The sequence below is a fragment of the Taeniopygia guttata genome, chromosome 30, assembly GCF_048771995.1.
Source record: "Taeniopygia guttata chromosome 30, bTaeGut7.mat, whole genome shotgun sequence".
NCBI lineage: Eukaryota > Metazoa > Chordata > Aves > Passeriformes > Estrildidae > Taeniopygia > Taeniopygia guttata.
This window is the reverse complement of record NC_133055.1, coordinates 311,663-335,049: the sequence shown is the minus strand read 5'-3', so window position 1 is coordinate 335,049 and position 23,387 is coordinate 311,663. Positions and strand designations below refer to the sequence as shown.

Below are 23,387 nucleotides of genomic sequence, written 5' to 3'. Positions count from 1 at the left end.
CCCCGATCTCTGGGGAGCCCCCCTGATCTCTGGGGAGCCCCCCTGAGTCCCTGAGGGACCCCCCTCGATTCCTGGGGAACCGCCCTGGATCCCTGAGGAACCCCCCCAGATCCTTGGGGACCCCCCTGGAAACCTGGGGAACCCCCCCTGGAAACCTGGGGGACCCCCCCTTAATCCCTGGGGAACCCCCCAGATTCCTGGGGAACCCCCCCGAATCCCTGGGAACCCCCAGATTCTTGGGGAACGCCCCCAGACCCTTGAGGACTCCCCCAGATCCTTGAGGACCCCCCTGATTCCTGGGAACCCACAGATCCTTGGGGACCCCCCCCAGATCCCTGAGGAACCCCCCCTTAATCCCTGGGGAACGCCCCCAGATCCTTGAGGTCCCCCCCCCAATCCCTGGGAACCCCCAGATCCTTGGGGACTCCCCAGAACCTCCCCAATTCCCAGGAGAAATTCCCCCCCCCAATTCCCAGCTCCCCCCCCCCCCCACCATGTGTTATTTTTATACTTTTTTTTGTTGGACAAAAAACGGTTTTTTTACTATTTTGGGGTTTTTTAGGGGTGAGAAATAAAAAGAGTTGGGAAGGGAAATGGCTGACGTGGTCCTAAATGGGGCTGGGGGCAGGAACAGACCCTGACTGGTGTCACCCGGGGGTCCATGGTGACACCTGGGGGTCCTTGGTGACACCTGGGGGTCCAAGGTGTTGACACCTGGGGGTCCTTGGTGACACCTGCAGGTCCAAGGTGACACCTGGGGGTCCACGGTGACACCCAGGGGTCCCTGTCACCTGTTTGTGGCAGCCATGGCGCCGATGTGGTGGCACCTCTGTGGCCAAGGTGGCACCTGCGTGTCCTCGGTGTCACCCTTTGGGTAGCACCTGCGTGTCCTTGGTGGCACCTGCATGTCCTTGGTGGCACCTGCGTGTCCTCGGTGGCACCCGTTGGGTGACACCTGCATGTCCTCAGTGACACCTGTGTCCATGGTGACACCCGTTGGGTGCCACCTGCGTGTCCTTGGTGGCACCTGTGTGTCCTCGGTGACACCGTGTCCATGGTGACACCCTTTGGGTGACACCTGCGTGTCCTCAGTGGCACCGTGTCCATGGTGACACCCTTTGGGTGACACCTGCGTGTCCTCGGTGACACCGTGTCCATGGTGACACCCGTTGGGTGACACCTGCGTGTCCTCAGTGACACCCGTTGGGTGACACCTGCGTGTCCTCAGTGACACCCGTTGGGTGACACCCGCTGGGTGCCACCTGCGTGGCCGCAGGAGGAAGTTTGAGGAGGGCTGGGTGTGGCCCGGGGGGCGTGGCCCGGGCCAGGTGTGGCACCTGCGTCACCGGTGTCACCCGTGTCACCTGCGCCCTCCTATTTCTGCCCCTGCCGGGAAGTGCCGCCACAGAGCCGCGGCGGGCGGGATACTGGGAGCACTGGGAAGGGCTGGGAGCGGCAGCTGGACTAACTGGGAGCCACTGGGAGCCACTGGGAGCCACTGTGAGTGACTGGACACAACTGGGAGTTACTGGGAGCACTGGGAAGGGCTGGGAGCAGCAACTGGGGTTAACTGGGAGTTACTGGGAGCCACTGGGAAGGGCTGGGAGCTGCAGCTGGAGCTAACTGGGAGCCACTGGGAGTCACTGGGAATCACTGGGATGAGCTGGGAGCAGCACCTGGGGTTAACTGGGAGCACTGGGACGCACTGGGAGCCACTGGGAAGGGCTGGGAGTAGTGTCTGAAATTAACTGGGAGCCACCAAGAGCAACTGGGACACACTGGGAGTTACTGGGAGCACTGGGAGGAGCTGGGAGCAGCACCTGGGGTTAACTGGGAGCACTGGGACGCACTGGGAGTTACTGGGAGTCACTGGGATGAGCTGGGAGCAGCAACTGGGGTTAACTGGGAGTCACTGGGACACACTGGGAGTTACTGGGAGCACTGGGAAGGGCTGGGAGCAGCATCTGAGGTTAACTGGGAGTCACTGGGAGGAGCTGGGAGCAGCACCTGGGGTTAACTGGGAGCCACTGGGGGGACTGGGAAGGGCTGTGGGCACTGACTGGGAAGGGCAAACTGGGAGGAACTGGGAAAGGTGGTGTGGCAAAGCCTGGGGCGAACTGGGAAAGCCCAGGGGTGAACTGGGGTGAACTGGGATGAACTGGGCAGAGCTGGACTCAGCCCCCAGGACCCCCAGGGCTCCCCCGAGACCCCAAACTGGTCAGACTGGTGGAACTGGCGGCCCCCGGCAGCGCCTCCTGCCCTTATCGCGTCCGGAGCCTTATCAGGAGCTGGGACGGGGGGAGGGAGAAACCGGGAATGGGGAGGGGAAAACCGGGAATGGGAAACCGGGAATGGGGAAAACCGGGAATGGGGAAACCGGGAATGGGGAGGGGAAAACCGGGAATGGGAAACCGGGAATGGGGAAACCGGGAATGGGGAAACCGGGAATGGGGAAACCGGGAATGGGGAGGGGGCACGGGGGGGTTTGGGCACCCAGGAAGCCCCAGGTGGGCACCCGGGCAGGGGATCAGGGTGGGATCGGGGTGCCCAGGGGGATCGGGGGGCTCAGGGAGCAGGATCTGGGTGGGATCGGGGTGCCGGTGGGATTGAGGTGCTCAGGGAATGGGATCGGGGTGCTCAGGGAGCGGGATCTGGGTGGGATTGTGGAGCCAGGGAGCGGGATCTGGGTGGGATCGGGGTGCTCAGGAGTGGGATCTGGGTGGGATTGGGGTGCTCAGGGAACCAGGATCTGGGTGGGACTGGGGTGCTGGTGGGATCTGGGTGGGATCAGGGTGCCGGTGGGATCGGGGTGCTCAGGGAACAGGGATCCGGGTGGATCCCTGTGGGATTCGAGTGCCAGGATTCGGGCACGGCAGGATCGGCGTGCCCGGTCTGAGGGATGCGGCTGCAGGCGGGATCGCGGTGCCGGCAGGGCCCGGTGGCACCGGCTCTCCCCGGTGCCATCCCCGGTGGTGCCGAGCCCACCCCGAGCCCCTCTCCCACCCCTCAGGCCGACCATGAAGCTGCCCCCGAGCTGCCGCCTGCTGCTGCTGCCGGTGGCCGCGGCGCTGACCCTGCTGGCGCTGCAGGCCCGGCACTCGGCGGTGCCGCCTCCCAGCACCACCGCTCCCCCGGCTCCCACCCCGCGCCCCGGGAACGCCACGGAGCCGCCGCGGCCCCCGCGGCACCCGCTGCAGCCGCCGTACCCGTACCCCTACCGCTTCCTGCTGAACCACCCCGACAAGTGCCGGGAGCGGGCGCCGTTCCTGGTGCTGCTGGTGGTGACCTCGCCGGCCGACCTGGCCGCCCGCGACGCCGTGCGCCGCACGTGGGGCGACGAGAGCGCCGTGCCGGGGCTGTCGGTGCTGCGGCTCTTCCTGCTGGGCCTGCACCCCGTCTTCAGCGCCGAGCTGCGCCCCGTGCTGCAGGAGGAGGACGCGCTGCACGGGGACCTGCTGCAGCAAGACTTCCTGGACACCTACAACAACCTGACGCTCAAGACGCTGATGGGCTTGGAGTGGGTGAGCCGCTTCTGCCCCAACGCCAGCTACGTGATGAAGGCCGACCACGACGTCTTCCTCAACCTGGAGTACCTGGCGGGGCTGCTGCGGCCGCCCAGGAGCGACTTCCTGACGGGCTACGTGTACCGCTGGACGGGGCCGCTGCGGAACCGCGCCTACAAGTGGTTCGTGCCGCGCGAGGTGTACCCCAACGACACCTACCCGCCCTACTGCGGCGGGCCGGCCTACGTGCTCTCGGGGGACCTGGCGCTGCGCGTCTTCGGCGTGGCGCAGACGCTGCCGGTCATCAACATGGAGGACGCCTTCGTGGGGATCTGCCTGCACGCCCTGGGCGTGGCCGTCACCGACCCGCCGCCCGGAGCCTTCACCATGTACCGGCTGGACTACGACCGGTGCCGCTTCTCGCGGCTGGTCATGGTGCACCACTACGGGCCCCAGGAGCTGCTCCGGGTGTGGCCGCACTTCCGCAACGCGTCCGACAAGTGTCCCTAGGGCGGGGACGCGCGCCGGGAGCTGCCCGGCGTTCCTTTCCGCCGCTGTTCCCTTTCCACTGACTGTCACCGGGATCCACTGGTGTCACCGGGATCCACTGGTGTCACCGGGATCCGCTGGTGTCACCGGGATCCACTAGCGTCACCAGGATCCACTGGTGTCACTGGGATCCACTGGTGTCACTGGGATCCACTGGTGTCACCAGGATCTCTTGGTGTCACTGGGATCCACTGGTGTCACCGGGATCCACTGGTGTCACTGGGATCCACTGGTGTCACCAGGATCTCTTGGTGTCACTGGGATCCACTGGTGTCACCGGGATCCACTGGTGTCACTGGGATCCACTGGTGTCACTGGGATCTCTTGGTGTCACCGGGATCCACTGGTGTCACTGGGATCTCTTGGTGTCACTGGGATCTCTTGGCATCACTGGGGTCCACTGGCTGTAACTGGGATACACTGACTGCAGCTGGGATCCACTGGTGTTACAGGGATCCACTGACTGTCACCGGGATCTCTTGGTGCCACTGGGGTCCACTGGCTGTAACTGGGATCTCTTGGTGTCACCGGGATCCACTGGTGTCACTGGGATCTCTTAGTGTCACTGGAATCTGCTGGTGTCACCAGGATCCACTGACTGTAACTGGGATCCAGACTGTAACTGTGAACCACTGACTGTCACTGTGATCCCCTGGCTGTAACTGGGATCCCCTGGCTGTAACTGGGATCCCCTGGCTGTAACTGGGTTCTGTAACTGGGATCCCCTGGCTGTAACTGGGATCCAGACTGTAACTGTGAACCACTGACTGTCACTGGGATCCCCTGGCTGTAACTGGGTTCTGTAACTGGGATCTGCTGGCTGTAACTGGGATCCGCTGGCTGTAACTGGGTTCTGTAACTGGGATCCCCTGGCTGTAACTGGGATCCGCTGGTGCTGTCTCCGGAGCAGCCGCTGAGCCTCGAGGTCCCCCCACGGACGTTCCTGTCCCTCTGAGCCACGGAGCAGCTGCTCCATCCATTCACGGCGCCGTCGTTCGGCTACCGAGGATCCCCCGGGGCCGGGATCCGCCCGGATCTGGGATCTGCCGCGCCGCCTTAACTTATATCCAAAGTTTTTAATAAAAGGCCTGGAGCCTCGTCTGTGCCGGTGCCGTCATCCCGACAGGTCCGGGTGGGGAAGGGGCCCTGGCGCTGGGATGTGCCTCGCTCTGGGCAGCATTCCTGGTGTTTGCCAGGCCGTGCCCCGCTCCAGGCGCCGTTCCCGGTGCTTCCCGGGATGTGCCGCATTCCAGGCACCGCTCCCGGTGTTTGCCAGGCCGTGCCCCGCTCCAGGCGCCGTTCCCGGTGCTTCCCGGGATGTGTCGCATTCCAGGCGCTGTTCCCGGTGTTTGCCAGGCCATGCCCCGTTCCAGGCGCCGTTCCCGGTGCTTCCCGGGATGTGCTGCATTCCAGGTGCTGTTCCCGGTGTTTGCCAGGCCATGCCCCGTTCCAGGCGCCGTTCCCGGTGCTTCCCAGCACATTCCAGGTGCTGTTCCCGGTGTTTGCCAGGCCATGCCCCGCTCCAGGCGCCCTTCCCGGTGCTTCCCGGGATGTGTCGCATTCCAAGCACCGCTCCCGGTGCTCTTCCCGGTGTTTGCCAGGCTGTGCCCCACTCCAGGAACCGTTCCTGGTGTTTCCCGGGATGTGCCGCATTCCAGGCGCTGTTCCCGGTGTTTGCCGAGGTCCGGCTCCGGCACGGAATGATCCAGAACCACCGGCAAGAGGTTCATCCAAAGGAGCCACGAGGCTCCAGTTCAACCCTGGGTCAACCCCAGTTTGGCCCCAGAGTACCCCCAGCTCACCTCAAGTTTGGCCCCAGTTTAGTCCCAGTTCAGCTCAAGTTTGGCCCAACTCAGCCCCAGTTTAGCCCCAGTTCAGCTCAAGTTCAGCCCCAGTTTAGCCCCAGTTCAGCTCAAGCTTGGCCCCAGTTTAGCCCCAGTTCAGCTCAAGTTCAGCCCCAGTTTAGCCCCAGTTCAGCTCAAGCTTGGCCCCAGTTTAGCCCCAGTTCAGCTCAAGTTCAGCCCCAGTTTAATCCCAGTTCAGCTCAAGTTTGGCCCCAGTTTAGTCCCAGTTCAGCTCAAGTTTGGCTCCGGTTCAGCCCCAGTTTAGTCCCAGTTCAGCTCAAGTTTGGCCCCAGCTCAGCCCCAGTTTGGCACCAGTTCAACTCCAGTACTCTGCACTTAAGGGGTGTAAAGGACAAATACTCAGACTTTATGGGTTTTTTTATGAAAATCCTCCCAGTGTGGGGGTTTGGAGGTGCAGAACAACGCATCGGGAGCCCAAACCATCCCAAATTTTGGGTTTATTCACCTCCTCCACACCCCCCTCCCTCACTCCCGCCCTTTCCCCAAAAAAACTGAAACCACCAAAGCCAGAAAATACCGAAAAAAGCTCCTTTTTAACGCACTTCACAAAAGCAGAACAACGAGGGCCCGTCCCCCAGCCGGGGCCTGGGAAAAGGCTCCAGAAATGGATTGACTTCCCCAAAAAACAAAACAAAACAAAACAAAACCAAAAAAAAGAAAAAAAACCCCAAAAATAATAATAATAATCCTATTTAGACCAAGTCGTCGTGGCAACTACGACCCATTAAATAGAGGCCCAGGGGCGGCAGGCGCGGGGCGGCCGCCGGTGACGGGTCACACAGAGCAACGGGGTGAGGGGAGGGGGAGGAGGGAGATAAAACCGGGAGGATCCCGGGGGCGGCGAGGCGGGACACGGGGGTTTATCTGTACTGGTAACTCATGCTGTGCTCGTTCCTGCCGTATCCGCCCTGGGACGCCTGGTAGGAGCTGGGGGGGCCGCTGTAGTTCTGGGAACCCGGGGAGTTGTAGTTGGACTGGGAGGAGTATCCGCCTGCGGGAGGAAGAGGAGGAGGAGGAGGAATTAGGGTCGCTGTGGAGCTGGAGCAGGGCCCCAAAGCTGGGGGCGCGGGGGTGTCAATACTGACCTGCCTTACCTTGGTACGAGGAGCCCCCGCCCCCGGAGCCCCCGTAGCCCCCGTGGGAGCCCGAGTTGTAGGAGCCGCCCCCGGAGTAGTTGTTGCCGCCGCCGCCGCGGCCACTGTTGCCGCTGTAACCTGGGAATGGGGAAAAAAGTGGGGATGAGGACGTGGGCATGGACCCCCAGCACCCTCAGGGTGTTCGGTTCAACTAAGCCAAGCCCCACTTGAGAGCCCCCTGGAATTCCAGGAGGATTTGGGATCTTTATCCAACCCAGCCAGGGCGTTCTGAGCCATGGATTATCCCCAGGAATGTGCCCAGGGCTGGGCAACCCCCCCTCTGTCCCCTCTCCCTGTCACTCATCCCAGCTCCAGCCCCAAATCCCTCTTTTAGCCCAAACCTCCTTTTATTTGCAGCTCCTGGGAGGGGTGAGAAGAACCCCCAGGAGCTCCCTCGTGCCTGCCCCACCACAGAGGGGTCACCTCCAGCTGCTCCAGAGACCACCCTGTACCAGCTCTGACCCAAAAACCCTTTGGGATCAAACCCAACCTCAACTCCAAACCTCTCCCACCCACAACCTGCCCCTCTCCACTCACTGTATTTACTCTCGTAGTTGTAGTCGGAGCCGCCGCCGGGCGAGTTGTAGGAGTTGGAGTAGGAGTAGCCGCCCTGGCCGTGGCCGTAGCCTTTCTGCTTGCCCTGCCCGGGCCCGTAGCTGCCGTACTGGCCCTGCCCGTAGGACTGCTGGCCCTGGTGGCTGGCGTAGCCGGAGCCGTACGAGGCCTTCTGCCCGCCGCCGTGCTGCTGCTTCTTGCCGCCGTGCTTGGGCGGCGCGGGCGCCGTGTAGCCGTCCCCGCCCTGGTAGTAGGAGCCGTAGCCCGAGGAGCCGCCGCCGCCGCCGCCGCCGCCACCGCCGCCCCCCGAGTTGGAGTGGCCGCCGTTGCTGTAGAACTGGCCTGGATAGAGAAAGGAGGGTCAGCGCTGCCGGGGGGTTCGGCCCCTCCTCAGGGGGAGGAGGTCCTGCGAGGCCGAGCGCGATCCGGAGCCGATGGAGACCCCTCGGCTCGCCGGGACCCCGGCGGGATTCCCCGTAAGTGCAGCGGGACCCCCATGTGGGTCTGTCTCTGTGGTTCCACTCCCATCCAGACCCCCCATCCGGATCCATCCCTGTGATTCCAGCAGGAACTCCCATCCGGATCCATCCCTGTGATTCCAGCAGGATCTCCCATCCGGATCCATCCCTGTGATTCCAGCAGGATCTTCCATCCGGATCCATCCCTGTGATTCCAGCAGGATCTCCCCTCTGGATTGATCCATCCCTGTGATTCCAGCAGGAACTCCCATCCGGATCCATCCCTGTGATTCCAGCAGGATCCCCCATCCGGATCCATCCCTGTGATTCCAGCAGGATCTCCCATCCGGATCCATCCCTGTGATTCCAGCAGATCTCCCATCCGGATCCATCCCTGTGATTCCAGCAGGATCTCCCATCCGGATCCATCCCTGTGATTCCAGCAGGACCCATCCAGATCCATCCCTGTGATTCCAGCAGGATCCCCCATCCGGATCCATCCCTGTGATTCCAGCAGGACCCATCCGGATCCATCCCTGTGATTCCAGCAGGATCCCCCATCCAGATCCATCCCTCCGATTCCAGCAGGACCCATCCGGATCCATCCCTGTGATTCCAGCAGATCTTCCATCCGGATCCATCCCTGTGATTCCAGCAGATCTCCCATCCGGATCCATCCCTGTGATTCCAGCAGGACCCATCCGGATCAATCCTGGGCCTCCCTCAACCCTACAAATTCCAAACACCATCCCGGAGTGAGAGATGCTCTGGAATGAGGCAGAATCCTGCTCCAGGACTGAGGAATCCACGTTTATCTTCCCGGGATTTGGGTGATTCCATCTGGGATCCGGAGCTCATCTGGGTTTGATTCCATCTCTTCAGGGTCCCACAGCCAGACTCTGAGTGGTTCTTTTCCTGCCCAATTCCTGCATTCCACGGAAAACTGGGAGCATCCAAAACTAAACTTATTTTTGAGGGGAAAAAAAGCCACCGGAATCTAAAACCTCATGGGATCGGGAGGGATCTGCCAGCAACAAAACGGGGCAGAATTTGGTAAAAAAGGAGCCAAGGAGTGAAATTCCACATGCTTTATTTCCGCAGCTCCGTGTGGAACACCCAGATTGATCCCAGGTGAATCCCAGCTCCGTCCCCAAATCCTGCGGTCCCCAAAATCCCCAAAATTGGCTGTGCTGCCAAAAGCTTCTGGAGGCTTTAAATTCCAGGATCCGTTAATTCTGGGCTCGTTTCTTGCATTCTCTTCCACGCCTCCTTTTCCATGTGAAGTTTTTATTCCTCTCCCACCGAAAATCCCGGATTCACTTGGCAGGAATGAGGCTCTGGAATAAATTTATCTCCAGGGTTGGAGCAAAACCTGTGTGTGCTGGAGCAGAGCCGCCTTGGGCCATCCCAGAGGGAAAATCCTGGGGTTTGGATCCGGAAGGAGTGTGGGGATTCGGCTGCAGAGCTGGAAGTGGAGCTTTCCCACCTCGAGAATCCCAGATTTTCCACTTTTATCCCAACGTTCCAAGGGTAACTCCGAATCGTCCATGCTCGACACAGGATTAGCTGCGATTTTCCCCAAATCAGAGCTCAGGGACAGAAATATCCAGCACCATGTGGTGGCTTGGGAAGGGAGGTTTTTCCAGCTGGGAGAGGGGCTGGGGTGGGAGGGATCTTAGGGACCATTTCCGGATCATCCAGGATGGGATCTGTCCTCTTGATAAAGAGTCAGGACCTCCAACAATGGTTTTTTGGGGTTTTTTTCAAAAAAAATGAGGCAATTATTATTACAAATATTTTAAGGATCCACTGAACCCCTTGGACTCACTTAGTTTAAACCTGGAGTTTCCTTTTCCTTCTTTTTTGGTTAAATTATGGAATTAACGCAAGGGCCTCAAAGACGGGAACCACAGTGCCACCAAATCCAGCAAAGACAACTTTCAAACCCAAACCACAAGGAATAGAGGACCAAAACGCTCGGAATTCGATGGATTCCGAAACTCAAGTAAATTCTAAAATTCCCCTCAATTCCTCATTTTGGGGATATTTAATTCTCCAGGTGATTCCAGCACTCTGAGGAAGCATTTCCATGGCAAACATGGCAAATGGTTTCCATGGCAAACGAGGACTCCGTGGACTTCCCAAAGCATCCAAGACATTCCCCAGTGCCTGGATATTTATTGGATCGGGATGGGGAGCACAGGTACAATTCCCAGAGCCCAGTGTGTGACAAATCCCAGCATTCCAGCAAATTGGGGAATTTCACATCTTTAAAAGGCTGGGCTGGACCAGATCCATGTGGAAAAGTCTTCCCAAGACCCAGAGGAGTCTGACCCCATCTCTGGGATTTATTAAAAGGCTTGGATTTTGTAAGAAGAAAAACCTTGCTGGAAGCTAAGACAAAATTGATGAAAACGCTCCGGTTTCCTTAAAAACCAAGGACTGCTTTCCATTAAAAAAAAAAAAAAGCTACCCCTCCCTTGAGATATTTTTCTGGAAATTTTCAGTCCCCAGCACAACGGAATCCATTGGGATTTTGGGTGGAAAAAGGGACTTACTGTAGCCAGCAGTGGCGGAATTCCCTCCGTAGCCGTAGTTCCCGTACCCAGCCCCTGGAGAGGAAGGAAACGTTGGAATAAACAGAGATTCCAAGGGTGAAATGTCCCGAATTTGGGGGGGTCATCTCCCCATGGAGGGCTCCAGGAAATCCAACTGACATGGACACGATGCCAGAGGGGGATTTGTTCCCTCACAGGGATTTGGGGAGCTCTGGAACGTCCAGGAGCTTTGGACACAACACCAGAGGGGGATTTGTTCCCTCACAGGGATTTGGGGAGCTCTGGAATGCCCAGGAGCCATGGACACAACACCAGAGGGGGATTTGTTCCCTCACAGGGATTCGTGGGGCTCTGGAACGTCCAGGAGCCACACCCACAATGCCGGAGTGGGGTCGTTCCCCTATGGAGAGTTCTGGAACCTCCAGGTGCCATGGATGTGACACCAGGGGAGGAAGGCTGATGGCCAGGGGTGGTGGGGGGGGGGTCTGAGCCCCCTCAGGTGTGCCGCTGGCCCTCACCTGTGTTCATGTAGCCGCCGTGGTTGCCGCCGAAGCCGCCCCGGCCTCTCCCCCGGCCCCGCATGTTGCCGCCCCGGCCGCGGCCCCGCATGTTGGGGGGCGGGGGGGCCTCGTTGTGCATGGGCCCCCCGCCCATGCCGAAGCCCGGGTTGTGCTGCTGAGGGGACAAGGAGAAGGGGCAGAGGTGTCACTTGGAGCTGGGGCTGAGGGATGTCCCAAAAACCTCCCAAAACAGAGCCCCAGGACGCCGCTTCCCCGGAAGAAGAGCCGCGGAGGTGGGCCCCAAATTCAGGCACCTCCAAAGCCAGAGGGTTTTGCTGCAAAACCTTATGTGTTTTGTGCTTCCGAACTGTTTGCTCTGCTCCCATTCCCAAAAAAGGATCAAAACCCAGAGCAAATGGCCAGTGAGTTACACCCCAGAGTTAGACCCCAGGTCTTTTCCCATTCCAGACCAGTTCCCATTGATCTTTTCCAATTTCAGACCAGTCCTCATTGGTCTTTTCCCATTCCAGACCAGTCCTCATTGGTCTTTTCCCATTCCAGACCAGTCCCCATTGGTCTTTTCCCATTCCAGACCAGTCCCCATTGCTCTTTTCCCATTCCAGACCAGTTCCCATCAGTCTTTTCCTGTTTTAGACCAGTCCTGATCCGTATTTTCTGATCTTGGCCTGGTTCCCATCGGTCTTTTCCCACTCCAAACCAGCTCCCATCACTCTTTTCCCATTCCAGAGCTGTGGGATTGGGGATTTCACTCACTTTTACTGGGAATTTGGGGCCACCCCTGGCTGGAACAGGAGCTCTTTTCTTCTTGTTCTGCTCAATGGCAACAGGAGCATCCGGGAACAGCTTCTCCAGCGCGGCCAGCGCCGCGTAGGCTTTGGCCACCTTCTTGTTTGAGCCGGCGCCTTGGAACTTCTGCCCGTCCACCTCCACCTTGGAAAGGGATGGAACCACAAATTGGAGCGGGAAAGGGCAGGAAAAGATGGGAGACCTACAGGGAATCCCAGAGCTGGAAGTGTCACAGGCTGTCCCTGCCCATTAATGAGTTTTAAGTTTCTCCCAAGCCAAACCTCTTGGATTTGATGATTTAAACTCTTAGCAAGGGGATGAGGTGGCTTTCCGAGCCCTTTTCCCACCCGAGGAGCTCTGGATTGGAGCTGCTGGGAAGGACAGGAGGCCCCATGTCCCCTCACCTCCATGACAAAGCGCTTGTCGTGGCTGCCGCCCGTCTCTGAGATCAGCTCATACTTGAGCCCGCGCCGCTTCTCGTTCAGCTCCATCACCGGGTTCTTCCCGTGCTTTGTCAGGATTGGTCCCTGCTGCTTCACGTTCTGAGGGTGGAGAAAGGCTGGGTGAGCCCCAAAAACGTCCCCAGCACACACGGAGCTGCTTCCCAACTTTTTCGGGAAGAACACCTGAGGAGCCACCTCCTGTTTTAGCCAGGAGCGACCCACGGTGCCACGTGCCCCCGCCGTGTCCCCCCACCCACCTCAGGGGTCTGATCCGAGGGGGGTGAGGCTGCCGTGGGCGTCGACACCGTTTCCACCACGGGCGGAGGAGCCACCACCACCGGCTTCGTCTCCGTCTCCTCCGCCGACTCGTCGCCCTTCCCGGAGTCCTTGCCTTCCACTCCGGTGGGCAAACCCATGTCCTGCAGCACCTGGAGGGCAGCAGGGAGGTCAGGAGCCAAGCTCCAGCACCACCCACTCGGGGAAACACCCCAGGAAGCTGCTCCAGGACTCGGCACTCCCGAATCCTGCGGGTGCTCCTGGGCACACTCGAGGCTGGGAGTTCCTGGTGGTGCTCCCATCCCATCCTGGAGGTTCTGGCGGTTTTCCCATTCCCACTCCCACTCCCATGCTCACCTTCACAGCCACGTGAAGCTTCGCCGTTTTCTTGGACGGCCCCGAGGCCTCGAAGGTGCTGCCGTCGATCTCCACGGACATGGTGAAGATGGGAGCGTGCACGGGGCCGGTCTGGGACACCAGTTTGTACTGGAGCCCTGGTTTGAGCTGGTTCAGCTTCATCAGCGCGTTCATGGCCTGTGGAGGCTCCAGCTTTTCCTCTGCACGGGGGAAAAACCAACACCGAGAGCTTGCGGGTGTTCGGCTGCTCCTTCGAAGCAGCAAAACTGATTCCAGACCAGTATTCTCCAGTTTGGGGCCAGTTCTAATTAGCATTTTCTCATTTCAGGCCAGTCCTGATGGGTGTTTGCTAATTCCAGACCAGTTTCCATGGGTCTGTTCCCATTCCAGACCAGTTCCCACCAGTACTTCCCATTTGGAAGTCAGTTCTGACCAGTCTTTTCCCATTTTAGACCAGTCTCAACCAGTATTTTCTGATTTCAGACCAGTCCCAACTGGTCTTTTCTCTTTTCAGATCAGTTCCCACTGGTCTTTTCTCATCCCAGACCACTCCCCATTGACCTTTCCCAATTCCAGACCAGTCCCCATTGACCTTTCCCAATTCCAGACCAGTCCCCATTGATCTTTTCCAATTCCAGACCAGCTGACTGGTCTTTCCCATCAGTCTTTTCCAACTCCCAGACAAGTCCTGACCTTTTCCTCCACGGTGTAAATTCTGCCCAGCACAAATCTCACAAATCTCCCACTTTTAAGTTATTTTATCCATCCCCACACCCCGTGCCCCCTACCTACAGCCCCCCAAAGCCCCCAGTCCTGCACTGAGCACCATCTGCACCCCCACTTTCCACCCCATTTCCCCCCAGGCCGTACCTACCTCTCGTTAACTCAATACCTTTTTTCTGAATCTTCTTTTTCTTTTTGCTGGGGGATTTCTCCTCCCCGTCCTCCTCCATCGGCCGCTTCATGGGGGTCACGGCGTACGTGGTGCTGGGCGGGATCTGAACTGCAGGAACGAGCACAGGCACTCCCTAAATCCCCCGTTTTCCACCCAAATCCTCGGGATGGGATGCGGGGCTGTCCCCTCCCAGTACGTACCAGTATAATCGACTGGGTTCTCGTTCTTTGGTTTCTTGGGCATTTTGGAGGGCAGGGGATCCATGCCCAGGACCTTGTGGAGCTGGCCGAAGGCGGCGAGCCGCAGCGCGTGCTGGGGACAGGAACGGGGGTCAGCGGGAGCTGCCGGAGGCCCCCGCCCTGCTCACAGCCCCACACAGCCCCCCTGCACCGATCCATCCTCAGCGGGGCTCTCCCATTGATTTTGGGGACTTTCACCCAAAAATGGGCGTCGGGACAATTCACTGCTCAACACCTGATTCTTTGCTCTGGGTGGCCAAACTATGGGGCCCACACGGGTGGACTGGTGGAGTGACCGTGGCACCAAGTGACCACAGCACCGCGTGGCCACGGTGCCGAGTGACCACGGTGCCAAATGACCACGGCACCGAGTGACCGCGGTGCAGAGTGACCACGGTGCAGAGTGACCACGGGTCTAATCTATGCTGGCCGAGGGAGCTGGGAGCGGAGCGAGCCGGGGATTGGGAAGGGCCGGATGGAGGTCACACTATACCTGAGCACTCTGTGTGATATCTTCCCTTTGTTGTCTGTCTAGATGCCCAATAGCATCAGTGGCTTCTTTTTCACAAGGGTCATAAATACCAGAACCATCTGAAGGCAGGAAACAAGGAAGATATGCAGAGAATTATCCCGGGTCTCTACCCTAAGCTCCCTGGGGCAGCTCCGAAGGTGCGGCTCGCCGGGATTTCTGTGGGCTCGGCCGCGGGAACGGCGCTCCCCGGGAGCCAAATTCCGCTGGCCAGATTCTCTACGGGGCTGAGGTGGCTCAGGGAGCACGGCAGGGCCGGGAATCTCGGCGTGCCCGTGGGGGATCGAGGGGCTCCCGACCGCCCGCACCCCGGCTCCGCTCGCCTGGCCGGAGCTCACCTGGCATGACGATGCCCGAGGCCAGGCACTCCAGCACCCGGCGCAGCGCCTCGCCCGCGCCCATCGGCCGGTTCGCCGTCCCGATGGACTTCTCACACAGCAGCTCCAGAGGCTGCAAGGGAAGGAGGGAGTGAGGGCAGGGAGAGGGGAGAGGGAGCCCGGAGAGGGGCCTGGGAAAAGGGATCCCAGGAAATGAACCCCTGGGAAAAGGAGCCTGGAGAGGGGCCTGGGAAAGGGATCCCAGGAAATGAACCCCTGGGAAAGGGATCCCAGAGAGGGACCCTGGAAAAGGGACCCCAGGAAATGAACCCCTGGGAAAGGGAGCCTGGAGAGGGGCCTGGGAAAGGGATCCTGGAAAGGGACCTGGGAAAAGGGAACCCAGAGAGGGACCTTGGAAAAACGGATCCCAGGAAATTAACCCCTGGGAAAGGCAGCCTGGAGAGGGGCCTGGGAAAGGGATCCCAGGAAATGAACCCCTGGGAAAAGGGAGCCTGGAGAGGGGCCTGGGAAAGGGATCCCGGAGAGGGACCCTGAAAAAGGGATCCCAGGAAATGAACCCCTGGGAAAAAGGATCCTGGAGAGGGACCCTGGAAATGGGATCCTGGAGAGGGACCCTGGAAATGAACCCCTGGGAAAGGGACCCTGGAGAGGAACCCTGGAAATGGGATCCTGGAGAGGGACCTTGGAAAAAGGAGCCCAGGAAATGAACCCCTGGAAAGGGGACCTGGAAAAGGGATCCTGGAGAGGGACCCTGGAAAAGGGATCCTGGAGAGGGACCTTGGAAAAGGGATCCCACGAAATGGACCCCTGGGAAGGGGCCCTGGAAGAGGGACCCTGGAAAAGGGATCCTGGAGAGGGACCCTGGAAAAGGGATCCCAGGAAATGAACCCCTGGAAAGGGGACCTGGAAAAGGGATCCTGGAGAGGAACCCTGGAAAAGGGATCCTGGAGAGGAACCCTGGGAAGGGGATCTGGGAAAAGGGCCTCAAAAAAGAGATCCTGGCAAAGGGATCCCCTGGAATCTACTCCAAAAGGGATCCTGGGAGAGGGACCCCAGGAACAGTCTGGGAAATGGGATCCCTGGGAAGGGATCCAAGAAAGGACTCCAGGGAAAGGACCCATCTGGAAGCAGCTTCTGGTGCCCAAAGGAGGAGAGGAGGCAGGCTGTGGAAGTCGTGAATGGATAAAACAGTTTGATAACAGTGTGATTTGGTAATTAATAAAACAAGCTGATGATGTGATTTGATAAGATTAAATTGTTTGATAACTGATAAAACCATTAGTTAATTGATAAAGAAAACTGATGATGGCATTTGAGGACAGCGTGGTTTGATAACTGATAAAATGAATTGATAATTGATAAACCTTTTAGATAAAATATTTTAAAATAACACAATTTGATACTTAATATTTTACGATAACATGACTTGAACAATAATAATGATAATGATGCTGTTTGATAACTGATAAAACAATTTGATCGTAACAAGACGTGACAGCTGATAACACTGACAAAAATGTGATTTGACAGCTGAGAACATGTTTTGATAATAACGTGATATAATAATTGATAAAACAACTCGATAGTAAGATGAGTTGATAACTGATGAAGCAATTCAGTAATTAACAACCTGAGCTGATCATTGACAAAGCAATTCAGTATCAAGGCGAGCTGATTGTTCATTACCAATTTGCCAACAATGTGAGTTCATAATTAGCAAGATCAGCTGATGAGTGATAAACCCCCGTGCACCACAGACATTTCACTTGTGTCACTCATCCACAGAAATCCCCAACCTGGGAAAGGGGACGTGCCCGGCACCTTGGGAAAGAGCAGAGCTGGATCGGGAGAAACGCCGCCACCCCCCGGAATGGGAAAAGGGGAATTTACCCATCCTCTGAGCGGGGCCCAGGTGGGAACGCGCGTGCACAGGTCCCGCAGCACCCGGATCACGATGACGCACGACTTCAGCCCGTTGGCCCTGGCCTGGAAGCGGAACCAAACCAGACAGGGGTTCACCGAGCGCCCGCCCGCGCCGCCGACGCTCCCTCCAGGTGCTGCTTTGCCGAGGGGAAAGCCGGAGCCTGGGCCCGCGCCCGGAGCCGCGCCGCGACAGCCGAGCCTTGGCCAGAGTCTTAGCCAAGGTCCTAGCCAAGGGGTTGGCCAAGGCCTTAGCCAAGGAGTTGGCCAAGGAGTTGGCCAAGGTCTTAGCTAAGGGCTCAGCCAAGGGGTCGGCCAAGGGGTTGGCCAAGGTCTTAGCTAAGGTGTTGGCCAAGGGGTTGGCCAAGGTCTTAACCAAGGTCTTGGCCGAGGGGACGTTACTCCTCACACAAAGCGGCAGCTCCGCGGCTGCTCCGTACAAAGGCTCCTAAGTCACTCCAGCGCCCACAGTCCGGCACCTCCGAGCGGCCAGCGGCCACTTGAAACTCCAACTCAAAAAAAAAAAACACTCAGCCCCTTAAGAGAGTTTACCAACGCTTCTACTTAAAGATAAATATAAGAACAAAATGCAAACCTGGAACCACTTGGCGTGGCGCAGAGACGCCAAGGCAGCAAGGCATTTCTGCCTGTCCAGAACGTCCGGGGAGTCGGTGACTGAGAGCGTTTCTAGTCGTGGATGGAATAAGAAGACAAGGCACGGTTTGACCAAGGGGCTTCTGTCGGGCCGAGGGGGATGAGGCAGCATCCTAACGGGCAGCTGAGGCTCCCAAAAAATCCTGCCGGGATGCTGGGAGCGGGAGGGAAGGGGCTGCGGCGCTGCCGCCGCGCGGCCTCGCCTGGACGCAGGGGAAGCTCAACTCCCAGGGAGGGATGGACTGGAATGTGCGCTGGGAGAAGGACGAGGAGGAAGAGGACGAGGAGGAGGAGGAGGAGACCGGGCGTGAGGCTCGGTGGAGGGCACGGAAATAAATCCTGGATGGATGGAGAGGCGGCGGCGAGGCCGGCGATGGGGAAATTTGAGGGGGTGAGAGCCCGGCTCCGCAGCTGGAGCGCAGGGCGCGGGGAGGAGGGAAGGGCGAGGCTCGGAGAGGATCCAGGGAACCCTCCGCCCGGAAGGATGGCTGCCCCGGCCCCGGCCCGCGACAGAGAACGTCCTGTTGGTCAAAGGTCCAGCGTCCCTAAAATCGACAAACTAGAAGGCTCGGAGACGAGGTCAGAGATCAACACCAGAGATCAACAATCAAGAGCACAAAGAGGTCCCGGTTTGTGCTGCAGCAAAACTGAGGAAGGGCCCGAAGTCGCCCAAAATTGCTCGAGATCAGGGTTTTAGATAAGGCTAGTGCGGAGCGGGGGAACCGCCGGCCCTACGGAGCCCATCGGAATTGGAGCGGACAACCAGCAGCTGCTGGAATTCTGATTCCAAAGGGAATTTGGAGAAGCTAACTTTATCCAAAACTCTGCATCGCTTTCCGGAATTCTGAACCTGGGGTGCCGCAAGAGCCACGGGAGGAGCCCCGAGCACCCGGTGTTCTGCTGCAACACACACCGGGGAACATCCCGGAACATCCCGGTTCATGGACATGCAACTCCTCGGACAAGAAGCCTTCAAGAGGGGTTTTGTTTTTGGGTTTCTTAAACAAATCTGGTTTCTATTTTCATGTCACTGCACTGACATGGCCGGGGGACAAACCACGAGTAATACAACGAGATGATGAATTAGTGAACTAAAGGCCCAAGTGGAACCAAAAGAAAGGATAAAATAATAATACTTAAAAATAATAAAAAAAAAAAAAATAGAGCAAAATCCCGCGTGAAAGGTGCTCCTCAGCTTCGGAGGCTCGGTCCGGGTAAACCACAACCGGGATATCTCAGCGAGGTTGGCGCAATGAAGGAATTTGGTTAGGATTTGGCCAGGAAGAGCTGCCACGGCTCCGGCTGAAGCTGAAGAGCACTTTCCCGGTGGTTAGCCGCGGGACGCCGGGCGCCGGCCGGCCGTACCTCCGGCCAGCTGCTTCTCCAGCTCCTCCCTGACCACGGGCGACGTCAGGTGGATGGTCAGGCTCAGCGGGGGCTCCTTGGTGTTCTTGATGACGATGGCGGCGTCTCCCACCGACTGGATGATCTCGTACTTGTCCTCAGTGATCGCCTGCAACGTTGCGGGGGAGATGGGCTGGAGTGAGATGGGTTTTGAGGTCCCTTCCAACCCAAACCAGTCCTTGATTCTGTAATCCTGGAGCCCCCTCTGCTCTGGGAATGCTCTCCTGGAGCAGGGAAGGCTCTGGGGGGGCCTAAAGGGGCTCCAGGAGAGCTGGAGAGGGACAAGGCATGGAGGGACAGGAACAGAGAGCACGGCTTCACCCTGGCAAAGGGGGGATTTAGATGGATTTTGGGAAGGCATTCCTGCCTGTGAGGGCAGGGAGGGTCTGGAACAGAATTCCCAGAGAAGCTGTGACTGCCCCTGGATCCCTGGAAGTGCCCAAGGCCAGGCTGGACAGGGTTTGTGGCGACTCAGCCTGTGGAAGGTGTCCCTGCCCATGAAGAGGATGAGCTCCAAGGTGCTTCCAACCCAAACTATTCCACAATTAACGAGGGCAAGTTCATTTAGCAATCCCAAAGAACACCCTAGCATTCCCAAGCTAGAACAGGGAGACCAGAACCATCCCAAAGGAAGTTTCCCCGGCGGCTCCGCTCACCGCCAGCTGCACTCCCAGATTATCGGCGACTTTCTCCAGGAGCTTGGCCGTGGGTTTGTCTTTGCACAGCAGGACCAGCTCCAGGTCCAGGTCTCCCTTCAGCAGGAGGCCTTTGGCCACGAGCCCCACGCGCATCACCCCCCGCAGGGTCCTCGTCAGCTGCTCCGTGGCTTTCTGATCCCTGGAAAAACACGGCACAGGGTCACGACGGCGAATTCACGGCCCAGTGACGCCCCACCCAACCGGAGGGATGGATCCGTGAGGATCAACCCGGAGCCTTGGCTGCTTCCCCTCAGGTCCCCAGCCAGGGAAGACAACCTTTCCACCAGCACGGGTGGGTTTTTAGGGAGCTAAGCGAATTTTAGGGATCTAAATCAGGACAGTCCCACCAGCAGCTTCGCTCCTCACCCTCCTTCCTTGTTCTCCTCCTCGGCCGCCGTCTCCATGGACTCGGTCTCCGGCTGCTCCCCGCTGACCTTCTCCTGCTCGTCAATCCAGTCGGAGACGGCTTTGAGCGCCCGCTCCGTGTGGGACACCATGTTCTGCACGGCCTCCAGCTCCTCCTGCGTGGGGTACACGGCCGAGTGCTTGGCCATCACGTGCCGGTCGTCGTTCACAAAGATCCGCATTGGGCGCTGCCAGGGCGGGAATATTTGGGAATGTTTAGGGAACGCCGGGGAGGCAGGTATTCACCCCACGGCCGCCAACCCAGCCGTCCCTTTTTACCATTTTTGTTTTCTGCTGCCTGCCTGAAGGTTTCGGAGGCGTTTATTTGGATTTTTCCGGCGAGCAGAGTGTCGCGGCACCACGGCGCGCCGGGATCTGAAAGCGACAGAGAGCGGGGTGAGCCGGGGCGGCCGGAGCAGCCTGGGGCACACGCTGGAGCAGCGGGAGCTGGGAGCAGGAACAGCAATTAGACAGATCCCAACTCGTTAGGCAGAGCCCAGCTTTCCGCTCCCGAGGACTTACACCCTGCAGACTGACAATGGAGGACCACAGAGCATCTGATCCTTACTCCCTTTTATTCCCAAGAGGTTGTCCCAGGAAATGGGACTTTTCCAAAGCTCCTGCTCCCCTCTCCAAAGCAGACACAACTCCCCTTTCCACACTGAAGCAGCTGCCCTGGGAAATCCAGGTGGGAACCCAGTGCTCAAAAGTCCTGGAATTCAACAGATTCAGCCCAAGTGACACCAAATTCCTGCCTTTTTGTGGGAACCGCCCCCAGCTGGGGCAGCAGAGCCTTTTGTTCCAATTTGTTTTTTGTTCCAATTTGTTCCAAGCTCACCCAGAGCTGGGGCTCACATTTTTAGGATAAAAACCAGGAAAATTCATTCCCTCGAGCTGCTGCATGGACACACAATTCCATTCAAGGAAACCCCTCTGATTCCAATCCTGCCAGTCCATTCACAGGACGATGTAACAGTGCCATAAATCTGGATTTAATCGTAATTAAGCCCCGACTGGTGCCGGCTGAGGAGGGAGAATCATTTCCAAGGAGCCACATGGCATCTCCCGGTGCCTTCTGCTCTGGGCTGGGCCCTGAAGGCCTCGTTATTTTCCTTAAAATTCCCTCAGTTTCCCTCAGGCTGGATAAGGAAAGGGTTGAAATCCCACCCAACTGTTCCTACAGTCAGAATCGCAACAGCCAGAGAGCCTCCCGTTATCCATCCCTCTCCTGGGATTTTTGGAGGGAGAAATCTGGGAGCTGATGCTGCAGCACCACCAGATCTGTGTCTCTTGAGGAGAAAAACCACAGATTCAGTTCAACCAGGAGCCCAACCCCGACAAAAACAATCCCTGCCCTCGGAAATGGGACAAACTCTGGAATATCACCTGGTTTTGGCCTCACCCCCCCACAAGAATTCACCAAACTTCCCCACACTCCCATCGAGCATCCCAAGGGAAGGAGCGACTCTCCCGAAGGGGTTTTTGGGAGGATGGAGGGAAAAACAACCAAAGGAATTTCTGCCCTAAACGTGGGAAAGCACGGGCGAAGCCACGCTTGGGGCTCAAGGTTTTAAGAAAGAATTGCTGGCTTTTATCCGAGTTTTGGCACCTGCCCGGGATGGGTGAGGAGCCAGAACAGCATAGCCCTCACAGCCCAGGAACCGCGGGATCGTGGATCCCAGCGGGAATCCCGGAGGGATTGGGGACACAAAGCTGGTGGGAAGGGGGTGCTGGATCTCTCTTTTCCTCTAAAACCCTCCCGAAACGGAGCGGCCACGGGATAACGGGGCTGGAGCAGCGGGAAGCAGGGACAGGGATGGCGAAAAGCTGAGGAGTGAGAGGAGAATCCTACTCCTGAGCAGGGAAAAGGGCTAAAATCCCCCTAAAACGGCACGATCCCACTGCAATTCCCAGCTTGGGATGAGGCGGGAAGAGGGGTTTGAAATCCCTTCAAGGGGGGATGATCCAACCTCCTCCACGATGCCCCCCCCGAACATCCCACCCAGGGGGCGGCTGAGGGGGTCGGGAAAGGAGCGGGGCCCCCTCAGGATCTGCAGTGCGGGGCGAAAATGAGGAGGGGGCGCGGGGAGAGGGAAGGTGAGGAAGGGGCACGGGGAGGTGAGGAGGGGGAGAGGGGAGGTGAGGAAGGGGCGCGGGGAGGTGAGGAAGGGGCGCGGGGAGGTGAGGAGGGGACGGGGGAGCTGAGGAGGGGACGCGGGGAGGTGAGGAGGGGACGGGGGAGCTGAGGAGGGGGCGCGGGGAGCTGAGGAGGGGACGCGGGGAGCTGAGGAGGGGGCGCGGGGAGCTGAGGAGGGGCGCGGGGAGGTGAGGAGGGGGAGAGGGAAGGTGAGGAAGGGGCGCGGGGAGCTGAGGAGGGGGCGCGGGGAGGTGAGGAGGGGACGGAGGAGCTGAGGAGGGGGCGCGGGGAGCTGAGGAGGGGGCGCGGGGGCCGCCGGGCGCTGCCGCCATTTGCAAACGCGGCGCGAACAAAGCGACGCCGGCCAGAAATGAGAGGAGAGACCGGGGCAGCACCGTAAGACACCCGCGTTCCCCTCGGTGGAGGCTCCATCCCCACCCGGCCCTCAGGGCGCTGCTGAGGGGATCCGTGAGGGGACCCGGCCGCCCCCCCCACCCTCCCCTCACTCACCGCCGCCATTTTGTCTGCACACAATGGGCAGGGCGGGAGGGAGGGGACACGGGGGGGCCGGGTCACCACGTCCCGCCGCCGCCCCCCCGCTTCACACCCCCCCCCACAGACAAACCTCACACCGGCTCCTCCCGCCCCAGCACCGCCCCGGTCCGGTCCGGCCGGCTCGGTGCAGCGCGGCTTCCCCCCCCCCGCTTCCCCCCCGCTCCTCAGCGCGGCGTGGGGACGGCTCCTTACCGGTGCTTTCGCTGGGGTGGCCCGGCCCGGCCCGGCCGGGAGGGGCCCGGGAAGGGCCGCAGCGGGGCCGGAGCGGCCGCGGCGGGGCCGGAGCGGGGCGGGAGCGGGGCCGGAGCGGCGGCGCCGGGACTGCGGCGGGGGGGGGGGGGGGGGGGCGGGGCCGCCGCCGCCGGCGGGGGGCGCGCGCGCGCGCGCCGGCGGGGCGGGACCACGGGGGAAGCGCGGCCGGCGCGGGCCAATTGGAGGGCGCGGTGGGAAGGTGATGGACAGGCGGCAGAGCGAATCGGAGAGGGCGGAGGGAGGGTGATGGACATGGGGGCGGCGAGGAGAGGGGGACGGGCGTGGGGGCGGGCGCGGGCCAATGGGGTGGGCCGGTAGGACGTGATGGACAAGGGGAAGGACCAATGGGAGAAG

General features: G+C 59.5%; 2 protein-coding genes across 8 annotated transcripts; one reads left to right on the top strand and one right to left on the bottom strand.

Moving 5' to 3' along the window:
• Positions 1–1,198: 1,198 nt before the first annotated feature.
• LOC115491783 (beta-1,3-galactosyltransferase 2-like) lies at positions 1,199–5,150 on the top strand. The gene is made up of 2 exons (XM_030260205.4): positions 1,199–1,500; positions 3,011–5,150. Exon 2 carries the CDS (start codon positions 3,018–3,020, stop codon positions 4,011–4,013), a length of 996 nt encoding a protein of 331 aa, XP_030116065.3. The 5' UTR covers positions 1,199–1,500; positions 3,011–3,017; the 3' UTR covers positions 4,014–5,150.
• Positions 5,151–6,431: 1,281 nt separating this feature from the next.
• On the bottom strand, positions 6,432–23,114 carry ILF3 (interleukin enhancer binding factor 3). 7 transcript variants are annotated; one of them, XM_030260007.4, is made up of 20 exons: positions 22,974–23,114; positions 20,369–20,464; positions 20,051–20,277; positions 19,643–19,823; positions 18,948–19,095; positions 17,524–17,615; positions 16,899–16,994; positions 15,009–15,120; positions 14,635–14,732; positions 14,103–14,214; positions 13,882–14,010; positions 13,008–13,207; positions 12,632–12,802; positions 12,336–12,473; positions 11,899–12,075; positions 11,143–11,299; positions 10,625–10,678; positions 7,591–7,950; positions 7,003–7,131; positions 6,432–6,908 (listed from the first exon to the last, which is right to left on the bottom strand). In XM_030260007.4, exons 2-20 carry the CDS (start codon positions 20,369–20,371, stop codon positions 6,778–6,780), a joined length of 2,715 nt encoding a protein of 904 aa, XP_030115867.3. In that variant the 5' UTR covers positions 20,372–20,464; positions 22,974–23,114; the 3' UTR covers positions 6,432–6,777. The 7 variants fall into 7 exon arrangements, with proteins under 7 accessions (XP_030115867.3, XP_030115866.3, XP_030115868.3 ...); XM_030260006.4 differs by lacking the exon at positions 22,974–23,114 and adding an exon at positions 22,737–22,780; XM_030260008.4 differs by lacking the exon at positions 22,974–23,114 and adding an exon at positions 22,737–22,780 and having other exon boundaries at positions 11,143–11,296.
• Positions 23,115–23,387: the final 273 nt, after the last annotated feature.

What these genes read in the sequence shown, in the direction of transcription:
- LOC115491783 (XM_030260205.4), top strand. Translation starts at nt 3,018, where the DNA reads ATGAAGCTGCCCCCGAGCTGCCGCCTGCTGCTGCTGCCGGTGGCCGCG.
- ILF3 (XM_030260007.4), bottom strand. An exon ending in GGAGAAGCAGCTGGCCGGAG is followed by an intron (nt 17,616 to 18,947) that starts GTACGGCCGGCC and finishes ATCCACGACTAG; the next exon opens with AAACGCTCTCAGTCACCGAC. An exon ending in GCCACGCCAAGTGGTTCCAG is followed by an intron (nt 16,995 to 17,523) that starts GTTTGCATTTTG and finishes TTCCGCTTCCAG; the next exon opens with GCCAGGGCCAACGGGCTGAA.